Genomic DNA, 25,846 nt, shown 5'->3' with positions numbered 1-25,846 from the left:
TTGATTGATTATTCACAAAATTAGGTCCAAAGTTTGCAAGATCGGAACAGATGGCTCAGCTGTTTGTTCTGTTTGATGATGTATTTATGCCCACCACTCGATCACCAAACCAAACCAGACCCAAAGCTTATGTTTCGCCTGCAAGAATGAATGATTGAATGATTGAATACACGCGCATCTCATCTCATTATCCATCATTCATATACATTTATTATTATCACTCTTTCATTCAATCAATCAATCAATCATATCCTATATTATATCATTCACATATTATTACTATCGTCTTATTGTTCAATATATCTAATCATAATCAACATCATCGATAACATTTGGTCCAAGAAAGGTGTGACTACACCACCCCCTTTTGTAACAACAGATACAGATAAAGAGATAAAGAGATAGAGAGATACAGATAGAGAGATAAGATGCAAAAGACAAAGCAGAGTAATCAATTCAGATTCCATGAGTATCAGTTCACTTCGACAAAGGAGGAAGCGTATCTACGTGCCGATCGATCTATTCTATCCTTTCAAGGTCGCAACCTATCACTCAAGAAGAAGGATGGCACATTCACTACGCCAGAGGATCTCGTCGTGATCGCTTCGCACAACATCTCCACATCCGATCGCAACTCAATGCTCCAACATACAATGTCCACGATGGCCATCGGCGGTGGCGGTGGAGGTGGCGGCGGCAACACACACATAAACAGCACCAGTAGTAACATGAGCAGTAGCATGAGCAGTAGCATGAGCAGCATGGGTGGCAGTACACAACATATATCATCATCGTCATCAAACAGAGACAGCGGTGCCAACTACTCAATCAAGGATATAGTTCAGTTGCATAGCAATCTTATAATGGGATCGGGAAGTGCGGGCGGCAGTCGCGCAAGTGGCACGCTCGCATCGATCACCAAGGCGGACGGCGGAATGAGCAACAGCAACAGCAACAGCAGCAGCGGCGCACCGAGCGCCCAGCTCCACTCCAACCAGCAGCAGCAGAGCATCGAGTTTGAGTACCATCTGAGCTTCACGCAACTTGTAACATTACCACCCTCGCTCTACTCGCTCATCTGGCTGCAGAAGCTGGTGCTCACGCATCACAACATCCGCACGCTCTCCGAGGACATTGGCAAGCTGCAGATGCTGCAGGTGCTTATACTCGACAACAACCGACTGGTGGGACTGCCCTCGGCCATTGGCAGCCTCGTCAACCTGAAGCGTCTGGAGGCCGACAACAACCATCTGGTGTCGCTGTGTCCCCTGGAGCGTCTGACCAAGCTTGAGGTGCTCTCTCTCAACAACAACAAGCTGACACAGTTGCCGACGGCGATCTCATCGCTGCTCTCGCTCAAGACCCTCAACATCAAACAGAACCCGATCATCACACCACCCACATCCGTCATCAGCAAAGGTCTCAAAGACATCGTCCTCTTCCTTCGCGAGCTAGAGACAGGTGAGCGACCATGTCTTCGTTCAAAGCTTATCGTAGTTGGAAACAGTAAGTAGTCATTCATTCATTCGCACGACCCATTACAGCTCACTCACTTAATGAATCAATGATGTAGCTGGAGCTGGCAAGTCATCAGTTATACAGAGTATTAGAGGCAAGAAGAAGAAGAGCAGCAGTGGATCATCGATGGAGGGAATAGAGATAGATCAGCACGAGTTTGATGCAGTGCTGGACGAGGAGGATAGGAAGCGCAAGACATTCACCGTCTCAACGTGGGACATTGCTCGCAAGGAGGTGTACTTTGCCACCAACCAGCTGTTTGTGTCGGAGCGGTCGGTGTACGTACTGGTCTTTGACCTGTCGGGCGGCGACACGCTGGCCGTCATTGAGTACTGGCTGCACTCGATCACGTCGGTGGCACCCAATTCACCTATTGTGCTCGTTGGCACACATATCGACTATTTCGAGGACATCAACAAGGTCAATGGCATTCTCGAGAGCATCAGTCGATCGTTCCAGAAGCAGTTCACCAAGATCCAGGCCATCATATCAGTGTCGTGCACGACCGGCTACGACGTGGACCGTCTGCGCCAGCTGATCGAGGACATTGTCAAGTCGCAACCGATCCTGCGCACAAAGATCCCGTCCAGCTTCTTCACGTTTGAGGAGGCGCTGCTCGAGGCCAAGAAGAAGCGCATCCCGCCCATCATGAACTGGCAGGAGTACATCAACCTGGCGAACATCTGCAACCTGAAGGACTCGGTCAAGATACAGCGCGCCACAGAGTTCCTGCACAACATTGGCTCGATCATGTACTTTAACGACCCCAACTCGACCGTGGGCAAGATGGTCATCCTGGATCACCAGTGGATCATCAACTGTCTTACCTCGCTGATCACAGCACGCTCCATCGCGCTCAAGAACGGTATCATCCGCCAGTCGCATCTGGCCGGCATTTGGAAGGCGCCAAACTACCCCGAGCATCTGCACTCCTCGCTGCTGGACATTATGCACGCGTTCGAGATCTCGTTCCCCCTGCCGGCGTCGCATCACCTCCTATCCAAGGAGGAGCTAGGCATCACATCCTCGGCCAAGGACACCTCGCACTCGGAGGAGGACCCCAAGACCCCGGGTGAGAGCCGCCATCTTGTCCCCGCGCTACTGCCAGAGAATGGCAACACAGTGTCACAATGGGAGGACTTTGACGACCCAGACATTATGCGACTCAATCGCCAATACCACCTGCCATTCATCCCCGAGCGATTCTTTGGCAAGTTGATCATTCGTCTGCTGCAGTTTGTTCGCGTGGAGGCATGTCTCAAGCACGTGGTCATCGTGTCCAACAATCAAGGCCACGAGGCACTCATTGAGCTCAAGGAGAGCAAGGCCAATGGCAAGGTGAAGAAGATACTCACAGTGAACGTGCGTGGTGTCCCCAAGCCCGTTGGACTGCTGCGCATTGTAACAGATACGATCGAATCACTCTTTTCACAATGGTACAGACTTGATATCAAACGGTAAGTGTCCTGCCCTGTCGCCACACGATGATGTCTATTCACACCTTTCCTTTCGCGACGAACACAGATATGTAAGCTGCTTCGAATGCTCATTCTTGTATGATCAGCGAGCGACGCTGTTCACAATTGAGGAGTGCGAGGAAGCTATGATGGATGGAAAGTCGATACTCAACTGTCACAGGAAACAGGACGAGCATGATGAGGGCACAACACACAGACTGCCACTCGAGATGCTCGTCCCAGACATTGCAATGGTGGACATACCTCGCCCACGCTTCGACCTCAAGGACATCAAGATCATCAAGGAGGTGGGCAAGGGAGCATTTGGCATCGTCTACGAGGCCGAGTGGAATGGAGAGATCGTTGCACTCAAGAAGCTGATACCGCCAATTGGCGCGGACAACATGCAGGAGGACGAGAAGAAGGAGGATCGTCTGCGAGTGTTTAGGGAGTTCAGCCACGAGGTCTACTCAATGAGTCGTCTCAGCCACCCCAACGTCATGAAGATCTCTGGCTACTGTCTGCAGCCACTGTGCATGGCGCTCGAGTACGTCAAGCATGGCAGTCTCTACAACCTGCTGTCAAACAACCTGATCGAGATTGGCTGGGGCCTGCGTCTGCAGATCGCCACCGAGATCGCCAAGGGCATGCATCACATGCATTCACACAACCCGCCAATGATACATCGCGACCTCAAGAGTCCCAACATCCTGATGCATGGCTTTGTCGAGGGCAACAACCCCGTCAGCACAATTATCGATTATGGCACATCCACCGAGCTGTATGGTGGTGCCGCGTTGGCACGTTGCGTCGACCAGCCACTATGGCTGGCGCCCGAGGTCATGGCTTCCATGCCCTACTCAGAGCCATCGGATGTCTACGCCTTTGGCATCATGTTGTGGGAGTTGTACACCCGCGCACATCCCTACGACGAGTTTGCTTTTGGCCAGTGGATGTCCAAGCTGGAGGACGAGATCATCCTCGGCCTGCGACCCACCATACCAGCTTCATGCCCACCAGAGTACGTCGAACTCATCCAGTCATGCTGGGCCCACGAGCCCAACTCGCGTCCAACCTTTGCATCGATTGTAGAGACACTTGGCAATCTGAAGAAGAGGTTCGCGCCAGTTTCCTCGACGCTGCCGCCACACATCAGGAACCAGGTGCGCAAGACGCGCTCACAATCATTCTCAGACTGGAGCAGTACCAGCGCGGTCAACCTGCGCAGCGAACCAATCACCAGCGGCGTCGGAAGCAATCTCACGCAGTCACGTGACCTGTCATCCAGCGTATCATCCAACCTGCAGAACAACGTCAGCCACGCCAGCTTCCACCACACAGCAAGCTCGTCATCCATTTCCTCGGGAGAGCAGAGCGATGAGCTGCCCATCACGCACGACGATATGCTCACGCTGGGTATCTTCACAGAGGAAGAGCTCGAGCAGCCGTATCCATTTGTCGAGGACGACCAACGCGGCATCCTGCTTGGCTATGACGACGCCGAGCACATGTCTACACCCGTGTCCATTGTCACGGCCGCCACACTCAACAAGATGATCGAGCTAATGACTAGGAATGACAGCGGAATGCTGGTCTCGACCACATCCCCCACCAAGGCAGACTTCAAGGACTCTGGCGTCGGACGCAAGAGGAGTGACACAGCGGGCAAGGCTTTGCAGCCCATGCACTGGCCACTGAAGCCAACGAGTAGCAGTGTGCACGTCACACAACTGGACGAGAGCTTCATCGACGACTTCATATACCTGTATCGATCATTCACCACACCCGTCGAGGTGTTCAAGATCCTGGTCAAGCGCTACTTTGGACCACGCGCTGACAAGGCCGACCCACTCACCATGCGCAGATTCGAGCAGCGTCGTGTCGCGATAAGGAATGGTGTGGCCATCTTCATCAAACGCTGGAGCGTCGACATCACAACAATTGAGTTCCAGAGTGAAGACAACTGGCTCCTGACCAAGATGGACGACTTTGTACAAATGTGCTATGCCAATGAGCCCGGCTTTGTGGCATCGGTCAGCACCACACTGGACGCACACGATCCCGAGAAGCTGGAGCAACAAAAGGCCCAGCTGCTATTGATCCAACAGGAGGACAACATGCGAGTGATTATGAACGGCCAGCGAATGAGCCGATCTCTGACATCTTCGTCGACCAGCGACTACTCAGAGGCGTCCAATGCCAGTGTCGGCAGCCAGATGTCCCAGCTGAGCCAGCTGAGTCAGATGAGGCGTGCCAGTGTGTCGATAGCCGCGACCGTCCCTGGCCAGAGCGTCAAGTCCTTCTTGAACCTGGCCATCGCCATTCGCGACCCGCTTTACGGTGTGCCCCTGCGCGAGAAGAAGTACAAGGGCAAGATCGTCACGAGGTGCTTCACTGGTGCCGACGTCGTCGACTGGATCGTCAAGACCGCGCTCACCTCGAGGGAGGAGGCCGGCAAGCTGGGCATCGACTTCCTCGCCAAGAACTTCATCAATGCGCTCAACGACGATGGAGTGGTCACGCTGACCAAGGTCGGCAACGAGTCCAAGTTCATCGATAGCCAGGTCATATTCTACGTGTTCCACGACGACGACGCCGAGTTTGTCGCCAATCAGTACACAGCACTAGAGCTCAACATGATGCAAAAGATACATCCCCGAGACCTGCTCGGCTTCAGTGTCGGCCTGGCCACCAGCGACGATGTCGATCCCGAGAAGTTTAGACAGCTCAACTTCCCCAACATCTGCACATACTTCCAATGGTTCCAAAAGATGACGATGCTCGTCGCCACAGAGATTGTCAAGCAGCGCGACATTCGCTCGCGTGCCGAGATGATAGAACGCAACATCAAGATCGCACTCGAGTATCTCTCACAGTGGAACTTCAATGGCATCATGCAGATACTGAGCGCCCTTCACTCTGAGCCTATCTCAAGATTGAGTGCATCATGGAATCGCCTGCCCGTCAAGTACTTTGAATGCTTCATCGAGCTGAGTCGTATGATGTTGCCTGAGGCCAACTACCACCCACTTCGCGTCGTCCTCTCTGGCCTGCCCGTCTCAGTCATTCAGAACTACCCAACACTGGCGCCCTATATGACGCGACAGACCTGTCCGACCATTCCCTTCCTTGGCGCATTGATTGCCGACCTCTCACAGACCAGCACAGAGAACCCAACCTTTGTATCAAGTGGCGGCGAGAAGATGGCCAACATCCTGCGTATGAAGCGTCTGTCCAAGCTCATGAAGGCCTTCAAGGACTTCAAGGACCTGCCCAGTTTCTATCGTCCGCCCCTCAGCACAACACCCCTGCCATGGTACCAGCAGTATGCCAGCGAGTTGAAGACATTCGACTATCATCAGATCAATCGACTATCTGAGATTGAGCGCAGACTGGAAGTGGAGGCCGAGATCAACGGCACCGCTGGCGACGATCTCCAGAAGGAAGGCGATCAAGCATTGGGCAACTCAGACTCTCTTGGCTATGGACACGAGGAGCTCACTGAGCGCGATTGGTCCGTACTGCTGACCAATGCCACGGTCATCACCTATCATCACGGCGACGTGGTCATTGAGGAGAACACGATCAACAGCTACCTCTACCGAATCAAGACCGGCACGCTGAGCGTCGAGAAGAAGATGAATGGCAAGTCAGTCAAGGTTGCTACTATGGAGGCACCCAAGATGTTTGGTGAGATGTCATTCCTGGGCAACAAGACCACAGCGCGCATCGTCGTGGTCGATGGAAAGGCCGACCTCTACGTCATGGACATTCCATTCCTGAACCACCTCTTTGTGTCCCATCCACGCCTGGGCGCCAAGTTCTACAAGATTATGGCCAACCAGTTGGCAGCCAGACTAAAGAATCTACCAACATCTAAGCCCGTAGCCACAACGCCCACCTCATCACCGGTGATGTCGCCCATCAAATCACCATCGCCATTGCTAAACTCGTCATCCAGCTCCACTCCATCATCCTCGCCATCAATACCACCCATCAACTTGACTGGCCTCCAGTCCACCTCGCCAACATCCCCTCGAACCAGCTCGAACTTCTTCACTCGCCTTGATAAGCGCAGCTCAACGTTCCTCACGCCACGAGGCTCTTCTGAGAAGGAGGGCAGCAACAGGGATTCGCTTAAGGTCAACAGGACACAGACGATGGCTCAGCTCAACGAGCCCGGCACAAAGAAGAACGACCAAGAGTTCTGGAGCCGATTCTCCCTGCACGACGAGATCGTTATCAAGGACTACCCTTGCTCAATGGCGCGCTCCGGCCGATGCTACATCTCACAGGGCCACGTCTGCTTCTACTCAAAGTTCTTTGGCTACAAGACCAAGAAGAAGATCCCCTTCAAGGAGATGCAGGATGTGTTCACTGCCAACAACACTGGTCTTGAGATCACTCGCATCAAGAATGGTACACGCGCTTATCGTCTCATCTTCCAGAATCAAAAGGACCAACAGGATGCACTTCATCTCATTTTAAGTCTGTTCCAGTCGTCAAAGGAGTCGACCAGTGCCGATCAAATCAAGGAGAAGCTCCAACAGGAGCGCAAGAAGGAGAACAACCTGACGATGAAGTCCAAGAACCACAACAAGGCCGACCAGCTGACCAAGGAGGATTGGGAGGTGATTGGTCGCGAGGGCTCAAAGCTCCTGGTCTACACGAAGGACCAGCCGATCGTGAAGCAGGGCGACCGCATTCAGAAGATCTTCCAGATCACCAAGGGTGTGTGTCGCATCGAGAAGATGGTGCCCAACCCAAGGGAGCCTGGCCAGATGCAATCCGTCATACTGGGAACGATGAAGCAGGACGACACATTTGGAGAGATCACCTACCTTCTCAGTGGCGAGGTGACAGCCAACGTCATTGCCGACTCTAGCGAGGTCGAGGTGTACGCGATCGAAGGACAGTTTGTAAATATCCTGTTTGACCTGAGCCCTTCCTTGGCGACAAAGTGGTTTAAGTACCTGGCCGTCGCACTCAACAAGACTCTCATCGATCGAGAGTCACAACTGTATAGCAGCACCACATCATAGACAATCCACCATCAACAGACTATGCGACATTTTACATCAATCAAATCATATAATACCATCCCCCATCCCCATCCAAATCAATCCAATCACAAACAAGTTTGGATGTGTTGTGATAATATATAATAATCATATATAGCTATAAGTATAATTTAATAAATAGTAATTTACTCACCTGGATACTAAAGTCTCACCTGGATACTCGTAATCTCAGATGTCAACGTGGCTTTTGACTTTGAAGTTATAAGTTAGGATTAAAAAAATCATGATTTTATTGATTAATACTATTAACCTATTCATTGGTGAACTGCATCATTAAGATCAGACCTTGTATTGGTGGAATCAGTCCAAGTTGGAAATAAAAACAATTTTTTTCGTTTCAACAATGATTCCAGTGTGCATGTATTGTCCAAAGTTTGTACAGATGAACAATGAATCAATGTAGTTCAATTCCAACAATGAGTTGCAGATTGATTCTATACTCCTCAATGATGAGATGACCATGAAGTTGTTTGAAGTGCTCAGTTGTTGTATAACGCTTTATTATCTGTATCTCATTCGCGAGCGAGAAAGGTGGTTCATCACTACTCACTTACTCTCTCGCTCCACATTGTTTAGTTTGAAGGAGACAACAGACAATGAAGATGGCCTCTTCTAGTCCCAACATTGTCTATATGCTTCATTTGTGACCATTTGTTATTTGAGAATGAGTATTTGTAGTTTTGATCCTTTCCACCAAGGTGGATGGCTGCATTAAAGCCTGGTACAACAATGGGCCATTTGTAAGGTACGATAGGACACTCTCCTCCAATGAGCTGTGTGAGCTGTGTGATCTTGTTGTCATTCTCATTGAACGATAGCAAGTACATCTGATTATGATCGTCATGAATGTAGAGTTTGCCTATCCCAGCTCCGTCATCACCACCATAGAAACATATCATGATGTCCTTGAGGTTTTTGTTATAAGTGCACAGGTTTGTCGAAGGGCCGCCAGACTGTAACAGACTAGTGTATATTAGCGCAGGGATTAGACCCCGCGCTCCTACAGTGCATGAGTAGATCTGTCCTTTGTGGAGGAAGGAAACAGAGTCGCGAGTGCCTTCCACCATCTTTGATAATGGACTGAATTGTTGTGTCTCGATGTTGAACTGATCCACTCGATCAAGGGGTTGAAGCGCGCTGTCTAATTGTCCACCAAGCAGATAGATGTATTTATGACCATCGTAGCACACCGATATGCATCGACCTCCCTGCACACCAACGATTGGTATGTCATGATGCCACCTCCTCTCAGACATTGAGAAGCGGGAGTATGTCGATGAATCTCTGATGCCAAACATGTAGACATTGCCTCGCGCATACACCATTGATTCCGATCGCTCATTCTCTGTCTCTATGTCAAGACCCTTGCCAATTGTTGTCCATTCGCCTGTGTGAGGATCGAACAGCGCCGTGTCGTTTAGACTGGCTGAGAACACCTTGTAGTGATGGGTGAGTTTGAAGCACGAGTATAACGTCTGTCTCGTGCTCTCCAGCAATGAGCTGCTCACCTCGAGATGGTAGGCCTCGGGGAGGTTGTACGATGCTGACTCAATGTGACGTAGTGCATCTATGTACATTCCCAACAACTCATAGTCATCCAATGCGACTTCTTGATCGGAGGGTAGCAAAGCAGGACCTTCTGGTACATTATTGGAAATAAACTCTTCCAATGAGTTACTATTGATGATCCAATCCACAAGTGAGCTGTCTTCAGATTGTATGTACTGTCCAATGCTTGAACAATTGAATATTGCATCAATGTTGTTCAACTCCTTGATGATATCATTGATTGTAGTTGTTGCTTTGTCCATCTCATCGATGAGTTGCCGATTGATTCTATGCTCCTCAATGATCAGTTGATCATGTAGTTGTTTGAAGTGCTCAGTCACCTCTGTCTTTATCTTGTCTTGTGATGTATAGGTCATTGCCATCTCCTTCATTATATTCCATAATGTATTACGTCTATCATTGAACAACTCATTGAATGTACATTGATTGATCAATGATCTTATATTATCTACAGTGTCTAATCGATGACCATTATGATTTAGCACTAAACATGATGAACATATCAGCTCTGAGCATTGTATACATATGAACTTGTATCTCTTATTACCATGTGCAGCACATGTAATAGAAGTACTCTTATTATCCATCTTCCTCCTTCTCTATCTCTTGGGAAAAGTGTGTTTTCCTGAGATCTCGAAATAACACCTCTCACTAGTCAACGAAGTTTGTCCACGTGGACCATTCAAGAGTTATTGCCGACTTGAGGGAAACATAAGATATACTTATAAGGATGGACGTTCATCAATCATTCAAACATATACTTCTTTCTAAACAGAGTAGAATTTGATGGTATTACAATCTTACTCTAAATCAACAGAAACAACAACACCAACGCCAGCACCTAGATCAACATCGACGGTCCGACATCACCAACTTGATGGACACTCTGCCCATACATTCATCGTAGACCCTAAGGCACATCCAACACCAGCATTAAAATCAACTAAGTTGTCAACTCCACAACCATTCAAATACTCTTCTCTGTTTGCAAGTGCTGGAGGTCCGTCCAATGAGATGTCCGAATTGTCCAACATAGTTCATAATGTAAAGGAGTACATTACGCCTCAATTCTACAATGAGCCAATAGTCTTAAAGTCCAGCATTGCAGACACTAGCTCAACTTGCTCCTTGGGTATCAACTCATTCGTATTCTCTGTGTTGTGGGCATACAATACTCACAAGCACTTGGTGATCAGACCCGATGACATCTGGCTGGCAGTGATGACACAGTTCTCATTCTACATCAATGCCAACTCTGAGGAGTTGAGGTCAAAGATTGTGCCGTTTGATGGACAACGCGAACTTGTTGTCCGACTCAAAGGAGAACTCTTAACGGCACCCTACGAGAAGGTTGCCCTGGAGATGGCAGAGCAGTTGTCCCAAAACATCAAAGACCCTTCGATCAGAGATTGGGTGATGCCAGACTTCTCAACGACAACAAGCACTGATCGTTTGGTTGGTGCATTCACTCTGATGTCAGCATTGAAGAACTATTTTAGTTACAAGGTACAACTAATGTGCGGACTGCCCAAGGTTACAATGATGGGCACGGTCGATGACTGGCAACAACTGATTGATCGAGCACAGAGATTGTTGGAGTTTGATAACAAATACAAACATATTGGCAAGTGGCTAACGATGTTAATGCCCGTGCTGGACAAGATAATCCAGTCAGTGAATGGCACTCCTGACGTTGAATGGTGGAACAGGATTGCAAACCATAAATCGGGTGGCTCAGGTCCCGCCACACTCTCTGGTTGGATCACAACATTCTTACCTTTCACCGAGCAAGGTGAATGGGTAGGTGAATCACAGACATATTCCTTCGGTCAAACAATAATCAAGGACCATCCATGGCCAATAATACCAATCGAGGACATACCCAGAGGGTATACATCGTGTCCTCTCAAGATAGAGGAAGGCCAGACGACCTACAACGCAGAGATCTTTGCAGGACACATCGTGTCTAAGCTCAGCAATGGTGGCAACACGATCAGTCCACAACTGGACTGGTGTATACTCCAAAAAGGATGGGTAAAATCAATCAATGATGGATGTAGCATTCAATAAATGGAGCGAGGACTAAGGTATGATTGATTTATTTGATTGATAGATTGATTGGATTGGTTTGGTTGATTGACTGAATGGGCCGCGCACGGGATAAGGGTTTACTTGGTGTCTTTGTGGAGAAGGAATACAATGCTGAATACGAAGACGCCACTGATCATGGAGAAGGCGGCGGCGTAGTATGGGAAGGCCGAGGGGATGAACCTCTCGTACGAGTCGTGACGGAAGGGACGGATTGGATGTCTGATGATGGTCTCCAGGTTGCCGTAGCCGGGACGCTGGACGGTGGCCTCGAACGTGAACACTCCATAGACGTCTGGCAATTGGATCTCGGCAGAGAACACGCCGTCCTTGTTGCCCTTGATAAATGTGCGGATGTATGGGTCCAACATAATGATCTGCAGCTCCAATGTTCCAACGTATGGTGTCCATTGACCATTGACAAACTCATCAACCTTGATAGAGTAGGTCTAAGTGATTGAGTGATTGAGTGAGTGTTAGGAGTTGATTGAGGGCTTGGGCCCTGTGCCTTGGCCTGGTCTTGATGATTGATTGATCGATCAAACACATACAATGTTGTCCTTGACGGTCAAGATGGATGGGTCGGTGTCGTTACCCTTGGCAATGACGAGGTTGGATGAGCGGAGAATACCTCTCTCTTGGAATGTCCATGACACGAGGTTGTTGACAAACTCGGCATTTCCTGACTTCTGGCCACTGTTTGATGATGATGGGACAAGTGTTAGAGTGAGTGATCACACAATGAATAAGTGAATGAATGAATCCTTACTTGTGGGCACAGTCACAGTTGATGGAGGACTGGAAGAACTTGTCGCTGAAGAGGTCCAATGAACCAGAGAATGTGACTCTGGCGTTGTTGCGAGCCTGCAGGGAAGAGACCAGACCTACAGAGGTGCCGTACAGCTTGGTGGAGGCACCGGTGCTCAGCTTGGCAGAGTAGGCGGTGGACACACCAGTCAAGATGGCGTAGTTCAATGGGTTGTTACGGATGGAATGTCCAATACCCTTGAACAACACTGGTGCCTTCTTATCCTTCAGAATGATTGATGAGTCCTGGATGAAACGATCGCCAACAATCAAGTTGTGTTGGGACTCAGACTGTATATCATGTGTGTGGAGTGATCATGTGATTGATTGGTGTTTGGGATGGTCAGTCAGTAAGTAAGTGACCTGGGTGTCCCGCCAAAGATCTGGTCTGCATACCTTGTCAAAGTTGTAGTGATCAAAGACGTTGGTCTTGTCATCCTCGATATCAATGCCAATCTCAGAGGCAACGTCACGGATGGTGTCCGAAACAATGTAGTCTCCAGCCATCAAGACGTTGTTTCCAGCGTCAATGAAGTTGATAATGTCAGCCGATGTCAAAGTAATATCTAAATGTACATTGATTGGGAGTGAGTGTGAGTGTGAGTGTGATTGAATGGTTGATCCAAGCAGCCTGCCGTTGATCATACCATCAGAGGTTGGTGCGAATACAATAAGGTTGTCATAGAAGAAGTCTCCGTACTTCTCAAGCTTGACCTGCTCGCTAGCCTGTACGTAGTTTAACTGATATCCTTTGTCTGTTTGTGTTGATTGATCAAGTGTGTGATGATGTGTTAGAAATGATAGGTCCAAGCATGCTGTCAGTCACATGGTGCATGCCATGACATGCACATGATCAATCAATCAATAGGTCATACCAGAAAGTTGCTTGAAGAATGCTGAATGTGACTGTTTGATATCATCACCATCCAGAACGACCAGGGTTCGCTTGCCACCGATCTCTGCATTGGCAATGGCGATGGCAATGAGTGAGACTAGCAGTATAACTGCACAAACTCTTGATATCATCATCATTGTATATATCTATATATTTGTGTGTAATAATATGAGAGGGCAGGATAGGATACCTTTCAAGTGCATGCAATCTGATTGTTTTTGTGATGATCACAAAGCGTGCCTCCAAGAGTCATTTTGAAGTTGATCAAATTAATTTCAAAAAAATAAAAAAACTGATTGTGTGGGTGCGGCCTCTTGACTTGAGGTTGACCTTCAGAGCACTCATTTGATCAACACAACTACCTCTAACTGGACAAGATACACAATTAATCATCAATCAATTGTTCAATCATCCATATTAGATCAATCAATCAATCTAATGATTAATCATTTACTTGGAATGTTATATTGCGTGGCCACGAGGCCAGCAACCTTTCCTCGTGTTGTCGGTGTAACTGGGTTTTCCCAACCGTCTATGACCTTTGCTGAAGACACTCAACGGACGTTGCATAGTTGAGGACTATGGTCACGTGGCCAAGACTAATGGTGGTGAGTAGCTCCATGGCCTCAGTCGTGAGGGCGTTTGGGCCCGAGATGTCCAATCGGTAGCGTCGAAGGATGTTGGATACCCCAGAAGTTTGTCGTTTGTCCGCTGTCTTTAGTAGCCAGTAAAGTTTCTTTACAGAGAGGTGCATCGGCACCCTGTAACAAATGTTCATGTTGTTGAGTATCTCAGTCATGATACCCAACCATCTCTTTGACAAACAACACATATTGGCAATCACTTTCTTGAAACGATACAACTCGTTAATAACCAGCATCATTATCTTCTTTTGAACAATCAGTGGCAGTACTGGCAATGACATCCTGATCTCTATATATATATGTTTTTCTGTTGTTGTTCTGATGAGTGGTACATTGATTGTATTGGTTGGTGGGTGCTCATGATATCAAAATTAATTGATCATACAATCAATCAATCAATCATTAAATGTAACTTTCCAAAAAGATAATTGTAAATATATATATAACAACAGGATGTCATTGTCATTGCCAATACTGCCACTGATTGTACAAAAGAAAATAATACTGCTGGTGATTAACGTGAACTATCGTTGCAAGTTCAAAAAGAAAGATATTGCCAATCTATGTTGTTTATCAAAGAAATGGCTCGTGATCATCACTGAGATACTCAGCCAGATGAACTTTGGTTACAGGGTGCCGTTGAACTGCTCAGTCAAGAAATTGTACTGGCTTCTAAAGACTGCGGACAAGCGAAACACATCTGGCGTCTCCAACATCCTTCGACGCTACCGACTGGATATCTTGGACCTCAATGCCCTCACACCTGAGGTCAAGGAACTGCTCACCACCTTTAGTCTTGGCCACGTTACAGTGGTCTTCAACAATGCAACGTCGGATGAATGTCTGCAGCAGACCATCGAGTGTCTCAACACCAACTGGCGAGCTAGGGTCACATCATTGGCCTTCAAGCTCATCCCAGTGGAATGCAGAAAACGCCACTTCGTCGCTACATAATCAATATGGAGGAGGTAGATGCCACCGCAGTCAAGAAGAAGAATAAGCCCAGCAACTATGCCAACATACTGTTGGCGCACAAGGACACACTCACCTCGTTGCAGATGGCATGCGGCAAGGACAATGTCGACCCGACTCTTCAACCATTCGCATCGATCCTCTGACGCTGTCCAACACATTGACACAGTTGGATATCTCCTGTCACCGCATGACCGACTTCACATTCCTGAACAAACTACCAGCATTGCGCAAGCTACGCATTCAATTCAGAGAAGACTATGAGCGAGGCACTGATGATTATTTGCATCCAAACACAGAGCACCGCTTTGCTCAGGCGTATGCAGCCAACACTACGATCAAGAAGATCAAACTATTGAAAGCTATCGAGGTTGAACACGCAGACATGATCGCGTCCAATCCCAATCTGGAACGATTCGATGTGCCCCAGGATCAGCGCTTCAAAGTCATCAACACGACGCTGAGGCATCTCAAGGTGACGCGCTATGGTAAGAAATGGTACATTATGTCTGATGATGATATTTCCCGGGTGTTCCTGGCCCTGGAAACAATCGAGAATTCATACGAGACAATCTGGATTAAGTAATCACTCGGTATACATCTAATGAATGGTATCGATCGTCACCATATATTGTAATCTCAATGCTACTATTGATGTGTATTAGAATTGAATTGAAGGAACGAATGAATGAATGATTGATTGATTAATTGATCTAGAGCAGTACAAGTCCAATGTCGGCTGGCTTCTTGGTTGGGGTGGAGTAGTTGTAGAGATAGTACTGTAGGTTGCCATCGCCAGGTTGGAACTTGAGATCCTTGAGGAATGTCGCATTATCCATGATGTCGAGACAGTTGAACACATCGAAATCCGACTTCTTGGCAAAGTGCAGCGCGTCCGCCATCAGGTCGATCAAGGGTACCGACGTGGCCACGTTGTAGAATGAGAAGGCTGCCTTGAGCGTCTTGTGCTTAGCGTTGCCAATCACCGAGGAGGGCAGCGTGTACCAGCTGGTCATGTCGGTGACCTTGCCGGCGGCGTCCGTGATGACGTAGCAGTTGACCACGTCCTTTTGTGGGCGCAGCCAGTGCCAGAACTCTTCCTCGGTCATGACGGGCGACACGCCAAACTTGCTCAGGTAGGTCATCAGCAGTGCGCAGGCCGATGGCACGTCCTCCTTGGTGAGCGGGCGGATCGTCGCAGACTTGGGCTTCTCGTTGACTCGGTTGAGCTGGATGAGCAGTGACATGGTGCAGCGGGGCGGCAGCGCGGAGAAGTTGCACTCGACCAGCTTCTTGGGGTTGAGCGAGCGATGGAAGTAGCGACAGGAGGCCACGGGCTTGGGGATGACCAGGCCGGCGGTGTAGGCCGCCTGCCAGATGTTCTGCAAGTTGACCAGACGCGTGATCTCCTTGATGAGAACGGGGGCGAGACGCTTCTCGCGCAGCTTCTTGTGGACGCACAAAAAGTTGATCTCGACCATCTTGACAATGTCTGTGTCGACGTTGATCGTGGCTGGAATGCCAGAGATGAATCCGACCAGCTTCTTTGACGACTTGACGCGCACTCCAATATGCCAATCCTTGAGGTAGTGAGGTGGCTGCAAGGCCCACTTGAGGAAGGCAACAGAGTAGTCAAATCTAAACAAGTTATCATCATCCTCTACATAGTTCTCGTTAAGTAATTGATATACATCCTGCAACTAAAGTATATGTATGTTTGTTGCATGTGTCAGTGTTGTGATCATTCGTCATTCGATCAATCAATCAAACATACCTGTTCATTGTCATTGATGTTGATATGAACCCATTCGAAAAGGTCGGGCAGTGGCAGTGGCTCCTTTCTGACGTCGTCTAATGTCTTGATCTCGATGGGTCCACTCTTCTCCACGACGATATCGATCTTTGGCACTGGTTGTGTGTCCCAGAATGGATGAGGTTGATCAGGATCAATCTTCATATTGGTCAACAATTTCATTATCTGTTTGTTATTCTCTGCACTACTCTTGACGATCTCCTTATTACTATCATCACTGATATCTTTATCTTTATCTTTATTATTATTATGATCAGACATTTTTATCTATATCTTTATCTTTATCTCTATATATATTTATCTATCTCTTTGATTGATTGATGGTGAATGTAGTTAGTTCATTAAGTCAAAGGTCAAGTTTGATTCAAACTTTGATCAACCCCACTAACCTAGTCTGATCAAAAAAGACCAACAAAGCCCCTTCAAGGTGGCAGATGCCAACTTGACATGTGATCGATCAATTAATCAAACATGGATGATGTACTCAAAGACATAGAGTTGTTATGGTTGAGTCACAAGGACAGTACAACCATACCCATTGATGTAAAACTGTCGACACTCAATCAACTTCCATTCATGATAGACCAAGTTCTCGATGGATTACCACTCCTCTCAAAGGTATATATATATATGATTGATCATAGTCATGCGGGAATCATTCCAATCACATGTGATCACTAATCATACACTATCAAACAAAGGTTATTAGAAGTCAGCTGATCGATCAAACTTCTCGAGACAAGATATTACAATTGATCTGTGGAATCAGATTTGGTTCAAGGGTATGGCACACAATCACTGATCCTGAATATGGATATTTCCCTCATTGCCATCTTGACAATCAAGAATATATCGAGATCGATTGGCGAAGAAACCGACATATACCAGGAGCTCTGCTTGATGTGTCCATGGCACTTGTTGACTTGTGGACTTTTGTGGCAAGCACACGCAACTGGCCAGAGTTTGGTCGAACCACTTGCCAGTACCTGTACTTGGGTGAGACACTGGACATTCTTCACGCCAATGTACAAAACAATGTTGTTGGCCAGTGGCAACAAGATGTCCACCGCCAACGATTGTTCAGCATGTACATCAACATGATGAAGCTTGATAACAGCTTGTTGGAGAAGGTCAAGTCGGTGCTTGGATCAGAGTTTGTTGAGATAGAGCTTACACAATGGTTCCTGGACGACGAGCAACACGCTGTTTATAAATGGAGTGATGCTGAAAGAGTACAATATGACAAGACCAGATTGAAGTACCTGAGTACCATCCCTGACAAACAATCATCAATGTTATTGAACGATCATAAACAATATGTACTAAAGTTCATTGACAGATGCGCTAATGGTGTCGACCTGATATCAAACATGTGCCAAACAAATCTGCCCCATGTGCTACGCATCATCTTGGATGACCCTCCCAACAACGACACCAACCAACGATGGTTGATAAACAAGTTGAGAGAGATGTCCAGACCCAACTCGCCATGGGGTAACATCAATTCTGGCTTCCGACTACTCCATCCATTCATCCAATCAATCGATCAATGTCTCCAATTCTTCCATCTCTTTAACCTGGACAACATGATCACTCTAATTACTCGCCTCGGTCAATCATTCCAACAAGTATGTATGATCAATCAATCTATGGAACTATTCCACTCACTCACTTATTCACTCATTCAATCATCAGTATTACAAATATTGTGAACAATATATAATGGCTACACTTGACAAGGGATTGACCAAACTCGTCCTGTTACCAAGTGTCATAAATTGCCTTGGTGGGACAGTTGGTGTCATGGATGAGAGCATCACATCACTCCTTAGCAAACTAAACAATATGCCACTGAATACCAACACCTTGCTTGTCTGCGCAGGACACACAGTAGTGATCGTATGATCATGGATGCACAAGGATCACCACCATCACTTAATTATGTACCAACTCCATCACAATATGTATTCCTACCCAATGACGTGATCACGGACACTCAACTAGGAATGATAATCGAAGGTTTGCTCGGAGTAACAGAGCTCATGGCAACCGAGAAGTATGATCGACGTAATGACATCATTGATGCAGCAATAACAGGATTGTTGCGAGTTGCCGGGTACCAACGACCAAACCAAGATGACTTCATTAGTCGTAGCAGGCAATCAATCGAATCATTCATTGTAAGACATAGGGATATCATTCAAAAGACCTCCGTGGACAATCCATTCCTGTTGGCATTCACCAATCATTCATTGTTGGACTCACTACTCATCAGAGATCTTACTGCTCCAGTGGCGCCACATAATCTGGCATCATACAGTCGTTACCTTAACGCCAGTCCAGAGTCCGAACAATTATGGATTGATTACATCAACAAACATTTCACATTCCAGTCTGGACAACTTACGGACTTTGTTGGGCAATGTTCTCATGCTGCTCCCAAATTCCTCTTGCTCAAGTATCGACATCTGGACAAACATCTCTTTGGCCGAACTTGCCCAACAACAAAGTCACAACTAATCAATAACGTTCAACGAGATGATGTGTTTGAACATCATCAACGACTCTACAAACAGTACAAACAGACATCACCTGCCAGGACCGCACTCGATGCGCCCTTGTTTGGCAGGAGAGGACCCAAGGCCCTATCATTGCCCTTGCCATCGCCATCCTCCACTCCCATACCCTCACTCTCGACGTTGATCATCAAACATATTGTTACCTTCCTGGTGTTTCATTCAGCATGGAACACCATATGGGTTGTCATGCTGTCCACCGTGTCAAAACAGTTCCATCAAGCAGTGTCCAGTGTTATGTCAAACACTGTTATACCAGAGCTGTTTATTGGATGTACGATCAAACACATTGGTTCAACACATTGTCTGTTCAAGTCACCTCCACTTCATATCAAAGCAGAGAACTTGGACTACATACCCAAGGAACATCTCGAGACATGTCTGGACCGACTTGAATCATTGGAGGTACCAATCAATCTATTAGAATACCGCCGGATTGGACTGATCAAGATTAGGGCCCCAAACGCCAAGCACATCAAGTTTGTTGATGGTTCCACCAAGTGTGTTGATTCACATTGGACTGAATCTGGGACAACCAGTGTGGGAGTCAGCAAGTTTAAACGCAACCCTGATAGGCACTGCTATGACAAATTCTTTGCACAATTGTTCCAGTCCTACATCAATCAAAATAATTCTGATCAATGGATTGAGATTGTCTCGCGATCACCTATTGGTCCACCATCACTGCCCCGGCACTTCAAAGGACGCTTCAGCTTCACGATGGACCTGTCAACCAACCGCATGGCTTCATTTGATATGTTCTTCGAGTCCGATGATGAATCTGATGAGGACTATATAGATATGGGAGATTACTCTAGTTATTATATCGCACCTAATCCTCAACTTGTCACTACATTGATAGTTCGATTCTTCTTTGATGGTGATTCAATGGTCGATCAGTTTCCAGAGTACAGGATGTTGTGAGGCTGTAGTTATATGTATGATGTATGATAATGATTAAAACATTGAATGATTGATTGAATGATGAACGTTAAAGTTTAACCCTTCCATCAGGTGTGGGCAACTGATCATGATGTGTGTTTGATCGATCAATCATACATGGATAATGCCAATTTGTACAACTTTAATATAAATATACAGATTTCTTGATATTCTCTCGTTTCCAACTTGGTACTTTGTCCCATTCTTTCCTTGACATTCCAATCACTCGCTCAAATTCTTCGTCTGGCAGGTATAGTTCTAGTTTGGTGGCGTCCACACCAGCTGGCAGTGGATCAGCCAGCAGCTCCTCATATTGATACACCTCCTTCTGATACTCCCTGAGCTTATCCATCACTACCACACCACACTTCTCTGGCATGCCCAATCTGATCTTTGGATACTTATTGCTGGTCCATGCTCTGAAATATGATTTGAACTCCAATGGCTCTTGATATGGCTCTATCACCAACACTCTAGAGTGTAAATCACCATCGCCTTCCCCTTGCTTTCTCCTCCAATACTCAATGGCTGTCTCCATCGTCAACTTCTTGGTCTTGTGACTTGTCCTCGTTCCAATCCAAACATATAAATGAGTGTGCACGTCCAGAATGATCACTTTGCTCGTGTCCAAATCATCTTGCGAGTATCTGACCTCTTGAGTGATCTCAATGATGCCAGTGGAGTTGGAACAAATGAATAGTCTTGGGGGTAGCGCCACTGAGACCGCGACCTCACCCTCAGACTGTTGATGATCATTGATTGCCTGCTCCTTGTTCCGCGCGCCATCCAAGTGCTTCCAGAACCCATCTGGCTCATCACCTTCGGAAATGAACGAGAACGTAGTGCCGAGGTCCGTGCGTAGTGTGGTCTTGGCAATGGCAAGGGCACATTGATACTCTGGCTCGGAGCTGTATCGACCACGCCACACGGTAACATGGTTGTCCTCGGAGATGCTCAATATGAATGTGTGCTGGCTGTTCAACATTGATGCCTTGAGGTCTACTTGTACGGCCCTCGTGTCAATGTCCACTGGCTGGCTGGACACTCCTCCTCTCACTTCATACAGCGACTTGGCCTGAACGGGAGAGGTCGCGGTCGGACTGGCACCATCATCATTGGCTGGTGGCTGGTACTTTCCACGATGTATAACCATGCGTCGCTTGAATAGGTTGAGGAAGTTGGTACACTCTTTGTTTTGGACCACGCGCACTTGTACACAGTTGACACCAAGTTGATCGTGTAGGTCCACTGTGAGGTAGGCCGACGTGCCCTTCTCATTCGTTGTACTATCACGACCTTGATAATAGTATATAATATGCATCTCTCTGTTGCTGATCATGTAGCTGTACAACACAATGTAACTATCGCCCGAGAAGAACTGGCCGTAGAGATGTGGCGGATGGTCCACCTTCTCAAAGTCGTCAATCTTCCAGATCTTGACCTTGCCCACATCTGGCGAGGTAACAATCTTCTCCGCGTCATTGGGTGGCGTGCGCTGCATCAGTGCCACCAAGTGCTCTATTGAGTGGTCGGTCTTTGTGGCTGCCACCATGTTTGGCATCACATCCATCTTTGACGTGCTGATCGGTAGCATGCCAGGGTAGTTTGAGAACTTCTCCTTGAACAGGTTGGTCTCGCCCGACTCATTGATCTTGGTGATCTTGATCCATGATGGCATGTCCGTGTTGGTGTCCTTGTCCGCGTCGATCAACGCCAGTGCCACACGATGTGCCATCCTGCGTTGTGATGATGCCGACTCCTTGCCAATCCAAATGAACATCTCGCTGCCACAGCACACAATGACATAGACGAACTTGGTGAAGAGCAGCTCCTTCTTTGGGAGCCTCCAATCAGTGCCCTCCCATGCCAGTCGTGCCTTTAGACAGTTGCGCTTGATGTCCATTCCAATGCGATATATGACCATCTTGTTCGCGGCCATGTCCTGTTCGTCGGGTGTTGGCGTGGTCGCGGGAGTTGATTCGCCCATTCCCACGATGAGGTCTCGGAACTCGGGACACGAGTCCTCCTTCCCCTCGTCCAACTGGATGATAGTGGCACGGCCACCACGCTCCTTCTCTCGTATCCTGTTGGCAAAGTCCAATGCCTTGGCCTTGTTGACACGTGAGCTCTTGGCGCCGGCCCATATGTAGATCTTGGGTCCAGCATCCAATACGAATGAGTTGTTGGTGTTCAATGAACTGGCCTCAAGCTTGGTCGTCACCACCCTGATCTTGCGTCTGCCCTTGACCTGCATCAATATCTTGCAATTGCCATTCTTCACATCATTGAGGTCCAAGTACCGCTCATCTTCCTCGGCCATGGACTTGAGGTCTGTGATGCCCAACATCTTGATCACATCCATCGATCGCTTTCGACCAATCTCCAGTGATTCTATCCAATGAGCGCATGGATCATATTGATCGTCGGCCATCTCAACCGTCTTGAGACTGCACACGACTTCGTTGGATGGGCCCGTGCATAGTTCAAACTCATTGGCGGACACTTTGTTGATTTGAGTGATTGACTGTAGTTGGATACGTAGCTCTGGAGTGGCGGCATGTTTGTTCTTAGAGATGAACAGGTCCTCCTCGAGCAGGTGTACATAACAGCCATCCCATGTCGAGAACATTCCATTGAGCTTCCTGAACATATGTCCATCTAGACATCTCTCCTGGTCGTCAACTTCATCATCTGAGTCGTCTTCCTCGTGTTCATCCGCGCCATCATTGTCAAAAGAGTCAGCGCCTCCATCTGAGCCAGGAGGCTTGATCTCGCCACTTCCAAGAAGATGTTGACGCAACATTGACATCCAGGATTTCATCTCATTCTTGGTCTTGGCGAGGAGATGCATTATACGCGTGGGCGTGGTGAGCTGGAAGCTGTAGCCATGGCCATCATCAACTTTGAATATATCCTTGGTCCTGATCACTGATATCGCACGATCCAGATGAATGGTCTCCAATGGCTCGTCACCCTTGGCCTGCTCAGCACTCTTGAATGAGCATAACATACTGCTGTCGGTCACAGTGTACCACTTCTCGATGTGAGACACCGGTGTGCCATCGACCAACTCATACAACCCGCCCTCAAAGATGATAACTTGTTGTCTCTTGGAAGATGATGATGATGTTGATGATGGTGACGGGGAGTCGAAGGATGCACCAAGTAATGATGAAGTTGATGATGTTCTTGAGAATGATGGAGGTGTGCCGCTGGATGATGGAGGAGTCATACTGCCAGACATCCTTAGTGAGGTGTATGATGGGTTGCGGGACAATATTGAATGTGTTCGTTTGAGTACTGGTCGTTGGTCAACGTCGCCACTGATGTTCATTGGAGGAGGCTGGGATGGGGTATCAGTATGACATGATGTCTGATCGTCCATATTCAGGTTCTGAACCTGTTGCTGGACCAACAAGTCGTTAACATAAGCAGAGATTGGACTGTCCATGAGGTCATCGGTGATCTTTGAGTCGCGATGTGCTTGTATTGAGTGTAGCCACTGATCTCTCATATCCATAGTGTTACATTCAATCTTGTACTGCTTGTCCTTGTTGATTGTGATGACAAATCGATGTGGTCGTGTGTTCTCATCAGTGCCAGCTGCAGTATCATCGGACTCTTGCTCCTTCTGTATGTCTGTAATGCTGACCAACAACGTGTCCCACTCTGCTTGGGCGGACTCCTCGGCACGGAAACAATACAATCTGTCCTTCAAGATCTTCAAGTATCTCGACTCGAACGAGTTGAACAGCCATCCTTCAACCTCATTCATTACATATCCCTCCATGATGAATGTGCTCTCCTAATGAGTGAGTGAGTGAGTAAGTATGATCTATTGATCGACAAAATGAGCAAGTGATTGAGTGAGTAACGTACATCTAGCTTGGCGGCAATCTGGTCCAACTTGTCCTTCTCTTTGCTCTTTCCACCTTGCTCTTCGGCAACTTCGTAGATGGAGAGTTGACCCTCGGGTCGCATGGATATAGTCAGGGGCTTGAAGTTGGCGGAACGATCTTGAAGCCAAAGATGGACATCACTGGTCGGATCACCAGATGGTGCTGGTGGATACAGGTCCTCTTGGAACAACATCGTGTTGTTGTTGCTGTTGGATGACTTGTTACCAGTAGTGCCTCGAGGCACAACAAAAGACACCATCTCAACTTGATTGTTGTTGGACAGTCTCAGGAACCTACTGATCTCGCATAGGTTCACGTCACAACATGTCTTGGGTAGCATCGATATCGCTGTCGCTGTATTGTTCGCACCAAATGTTGCCTTGCCTATTGCGTGGGCGCCACTCCTGTCCACCTCGACCGAGTAGATTCCATCACCCTTGCCACCCAAGTATATCAGGTTGTTGGCGTAGTCATAGTATGGGTTGAGGCTGCTGCTATCGCTGGTGATGTTGTGCGTGATGGGCGGTCTGCCCACCAGGTTGCGCGTGTCCCATAAGTACATCTGTCGCTGTGCACTCTTGTTGACGCCAACCGTGCAGATCAAGTCCAATCCATTGCCATCGACCCACACTGTCTTGAAGCCTTGCGCACCCTCGTGGGCCATTATCTCGTGAACTGGCACACCTGATGCATCGCGTGGATCATAGATCCTAAGCTTCTTGTCCTTGGATGATGTGACGAATTGATTTCCGCCACTCCACGTGTTCCACGACAGTGACATGACTGTGTCGCTCGCGCCGGTCACTCGCTGGATGACCCTGCCCTCCTGTGTCAGGTCCCATAAATCGACGGCATAATCCGTGGTGGCGGACACTAATAATGAGTCTACAGATGGGTGGAAATACAGGCCAGTGAACCTCTTGGCCTGCTTTGGCAGTGTGAGCAGGGGTTCCACCCATGTGTTTGGCTGCATGTCCAGTTCATCGTCGATATGCCAAAGTCTGGCAGTACAGTCTCTGCTACCAGTCGCAATCACCCTATCATTGAACGGACTAAACTCAAAACATGTTATCGCATCCGTATGTCCCTTCAAACTGAATGGCATGTCTGGAGCCTTGCCATAACTACTGAGCTTAGAGATAGACAATGTTGATCCACCTGGAAAGTCATTGATTGATTGAGTAAGTGAGTGGAATAGTTCCAATATATGATTGAGTGATTGAACAACGTACCTGCGACTGGAGATGGATAGGCAAAGAGTGATTTGGATGCCTTGAGCAGTTCCTCGGCTGATGTGTTCACTTTGAGGTTGGTGAAGCACAAGTCTCGCTTGCAGACCTTGTGAGTGAGATGCTTGAGCTTGGAATCTCTAGTTACTTGTTTCTCCACTTGTTTATACTCCATCATTGATCTTAAGTTTGTCTGTCTTTGACAAGTATGTATAATGTAATGTAGTATAGTAATCGATCACTACTTCTTGATTGATTGATTGATTGAGTGATTGAGTGATTGACTGAGAGTAGTGGATAGACATAGGTAGACGGCTAATTATAGTATTGCTACTAGTAGTAGTAGTAGTTGCTGT

At 47.6% G+C, this 25,846-nt stretch overlaps 10 protein-coding genes across 10 annotated transcripts; 6 read left to right on the top strand and 4 right to left on the bottom strand.

Moving 5' to 3' along the window:
• Positions 1–428: 428 nt before the first annotated feature.
• On the top strand, positions 429–8,017 carry SAMD00019534_040730 (hypothetical protein; the record flags this gene model as incomplete). The annotated part of the gene is made up of 3 exons (XM_012900578.1): positions 429–1,506; positions 1,574–2,975; positions 3,043–8,017. The coding sequence occupies 3 exons, from the start codon at positions 429–431 to the stop codon at positions 8,015–8,017; spliced, it is 7,455 nt and encodes a 2,484-aa protein (XP_012756032.1).
• A 611-nt stretch (positions 8,018–8,628) lies between these two features.
• On the bottom strand, positions 8,629–9,996 carry SAMD00019534_040720 (hypothetical protein; the record flags this gene model as incomplete). Its single annotated transcript, XM_012900577.1, has 1 exon — positions 8,629–9,996. One exon carries the CDS (start codon positions 9,994–9,996, stop codon positions 8,629–8,631), a length of 1,368 nt encoding a protein of 455 aa, XP_012756031.1.
• A 601-nt stretch (positions 9,997–10,597) lies between these two features.
• On the top strand, positions 10,598–11,653 carry SAMD00019534_040710 (hypothetical protein; the record flags this gene model as incomplete). Its single annotated transcript, XM_012900576.1, has 1 exon — positions 10,598–11,653. A coding segment is annotated over one exon (1,056 nt), but the record flags the coding sequence as incomplete, so codon positions are not given.
• Positions 11,654–12,189: 536 nt separating this feature from the next.
• Positions 12,190–13,561, bottom strand: SAMD00019534_040700 (hypothetical protein; the record flags this gene model as incomplete). Its single annotated transcript, XM_012900575.1, has 6 exons — positions 12,190–12,227; positions 12,309–12,409; positions 12,501–12,811; positions 12,917–13,086; positions 13,168–13,275; positions 13,396–13,561. Coding segments are annotated over 6 exons (894 nt in total), but the record flags the coding sequence as incomplete, so codon positions are not given.
• Positions 13,562–14,512: 951 nt separating this feature from the next.
• SAMD00019534_040690 (hypothetical protein) lies at positions 14,513–15,013 on the top strand (the record flags this gene model as incomplete). Its single annotated transcript, XM_012900574.1, has 1 exon — positions 14,513–15,013. One exon carries the CDS (start codon positions 14,513–14,515, stop codon positions 15,011–15,013), a length of 501 nt encoding a protein of 166 aa, XP_012756028.1.
• Positions 15,014–15,122: 109 nt separating this feature from the next.
• On the top strand, positions 15,123–15,617 carry SAMD00019534_040680 (hypothetical protein; the record flags this gene model as incomplete). Its single annotated transcript, XM_012900573.1, has 1 exon — positions 15,123–15,617. One exon carries the CDS (start codon positions 15,123–15,125, stop codon positions 15,615–15,617), a length of 495 nt encoding a protein of 164 aa, XP_012756027.1.
• Positions 15,618–15,744: 127 nt separating this feature from the next.
• On the bottom strand, positions 15,745–17,105 carry SAMD00019534_040670 (hypothetical protein; the record flags this gene model as incomplete). Its single annotated transcript, XM_012900572.1, has 2 exons — positions 15,745–16,731; positions 16,806–17,105. 2 exons carry the CDS (start codon positions 17,103–17,105, stop codon positions 15,745–15,747), a joined length of 1,287 nt encoding a protein of 428 aa, XP_012756026.1.
• A 647-nt stretch (positions 17,106–17,752) lies between these two features.
• Positions 17,753–18,749, top strand: SAMD00019534_040660 (hypothetical protein; the record flags this gene model as incomplete). Its single annotated transcript, XM_012900571.1, has 2 exons — positions 17,753–18,472; positions 18,540–18,749. 2 exons carry the CDS (start codon positions 17,753–17,755, stop codon positions 18,747–18,749), a joined length of 930 nt encoding a protein of 309 aa, XP_012756025.1.
• An 860-nt stretch (positions 18,750–19,609) lies between these two features.
• Positions 19,610–20,344, top strand: SAMD00019534_040650 (hypothetical protein; the record flags this gene model as incomplete). Its single annotated transcript, XM_012900570.1, has 1 exon — positions 19,610–20,344. One exon carries the CDS (start codon positions 19,610–19,612, stop codon positions 20,342–20,344), a length of 735 nt encoding a protein of 244 aa, XP_012756024.1.
• A 160-nt stretch (positions 20,345–20,504) lies between these two features.
• SAMD00019534_040640 (hypothetical protein) lies at positions 20,505–25,674 on the bottom strand (the record flags this gene model as incomplete). The annotated part of the gene is made up of 5 exons (XM_012900569.1): positions 20,505–23,491; positions 23,525–23,828; positions 24,242–24,450; positions 24,487–25,419; positions 25,494–25,674. Coding segments are annotated over 5 exons (4,614 nt in total), but the record flags the coding sequence as incomplete, so codon positions are not given.
• Positions 25,675–25,846: the final 172 nt, after the last annotated feature.

The sequence above is a fragment of the Acytostelium subglobosum genome (genome assembly GCF_000787575.1).
Source record: "Acytostelium subglobosum LB1 DNA, scaffold: scaffold7, whole genome shotgun sequence".
NCBI lineage: Eukaryota > Evosea > Eumycetozoa > Acytosteliales > Acytosteliaceae > Acytostelium > Acytostelium subglobosum.
This window is presented reverse-complemented; position numbering and strand designations above follow the sequence as displayed.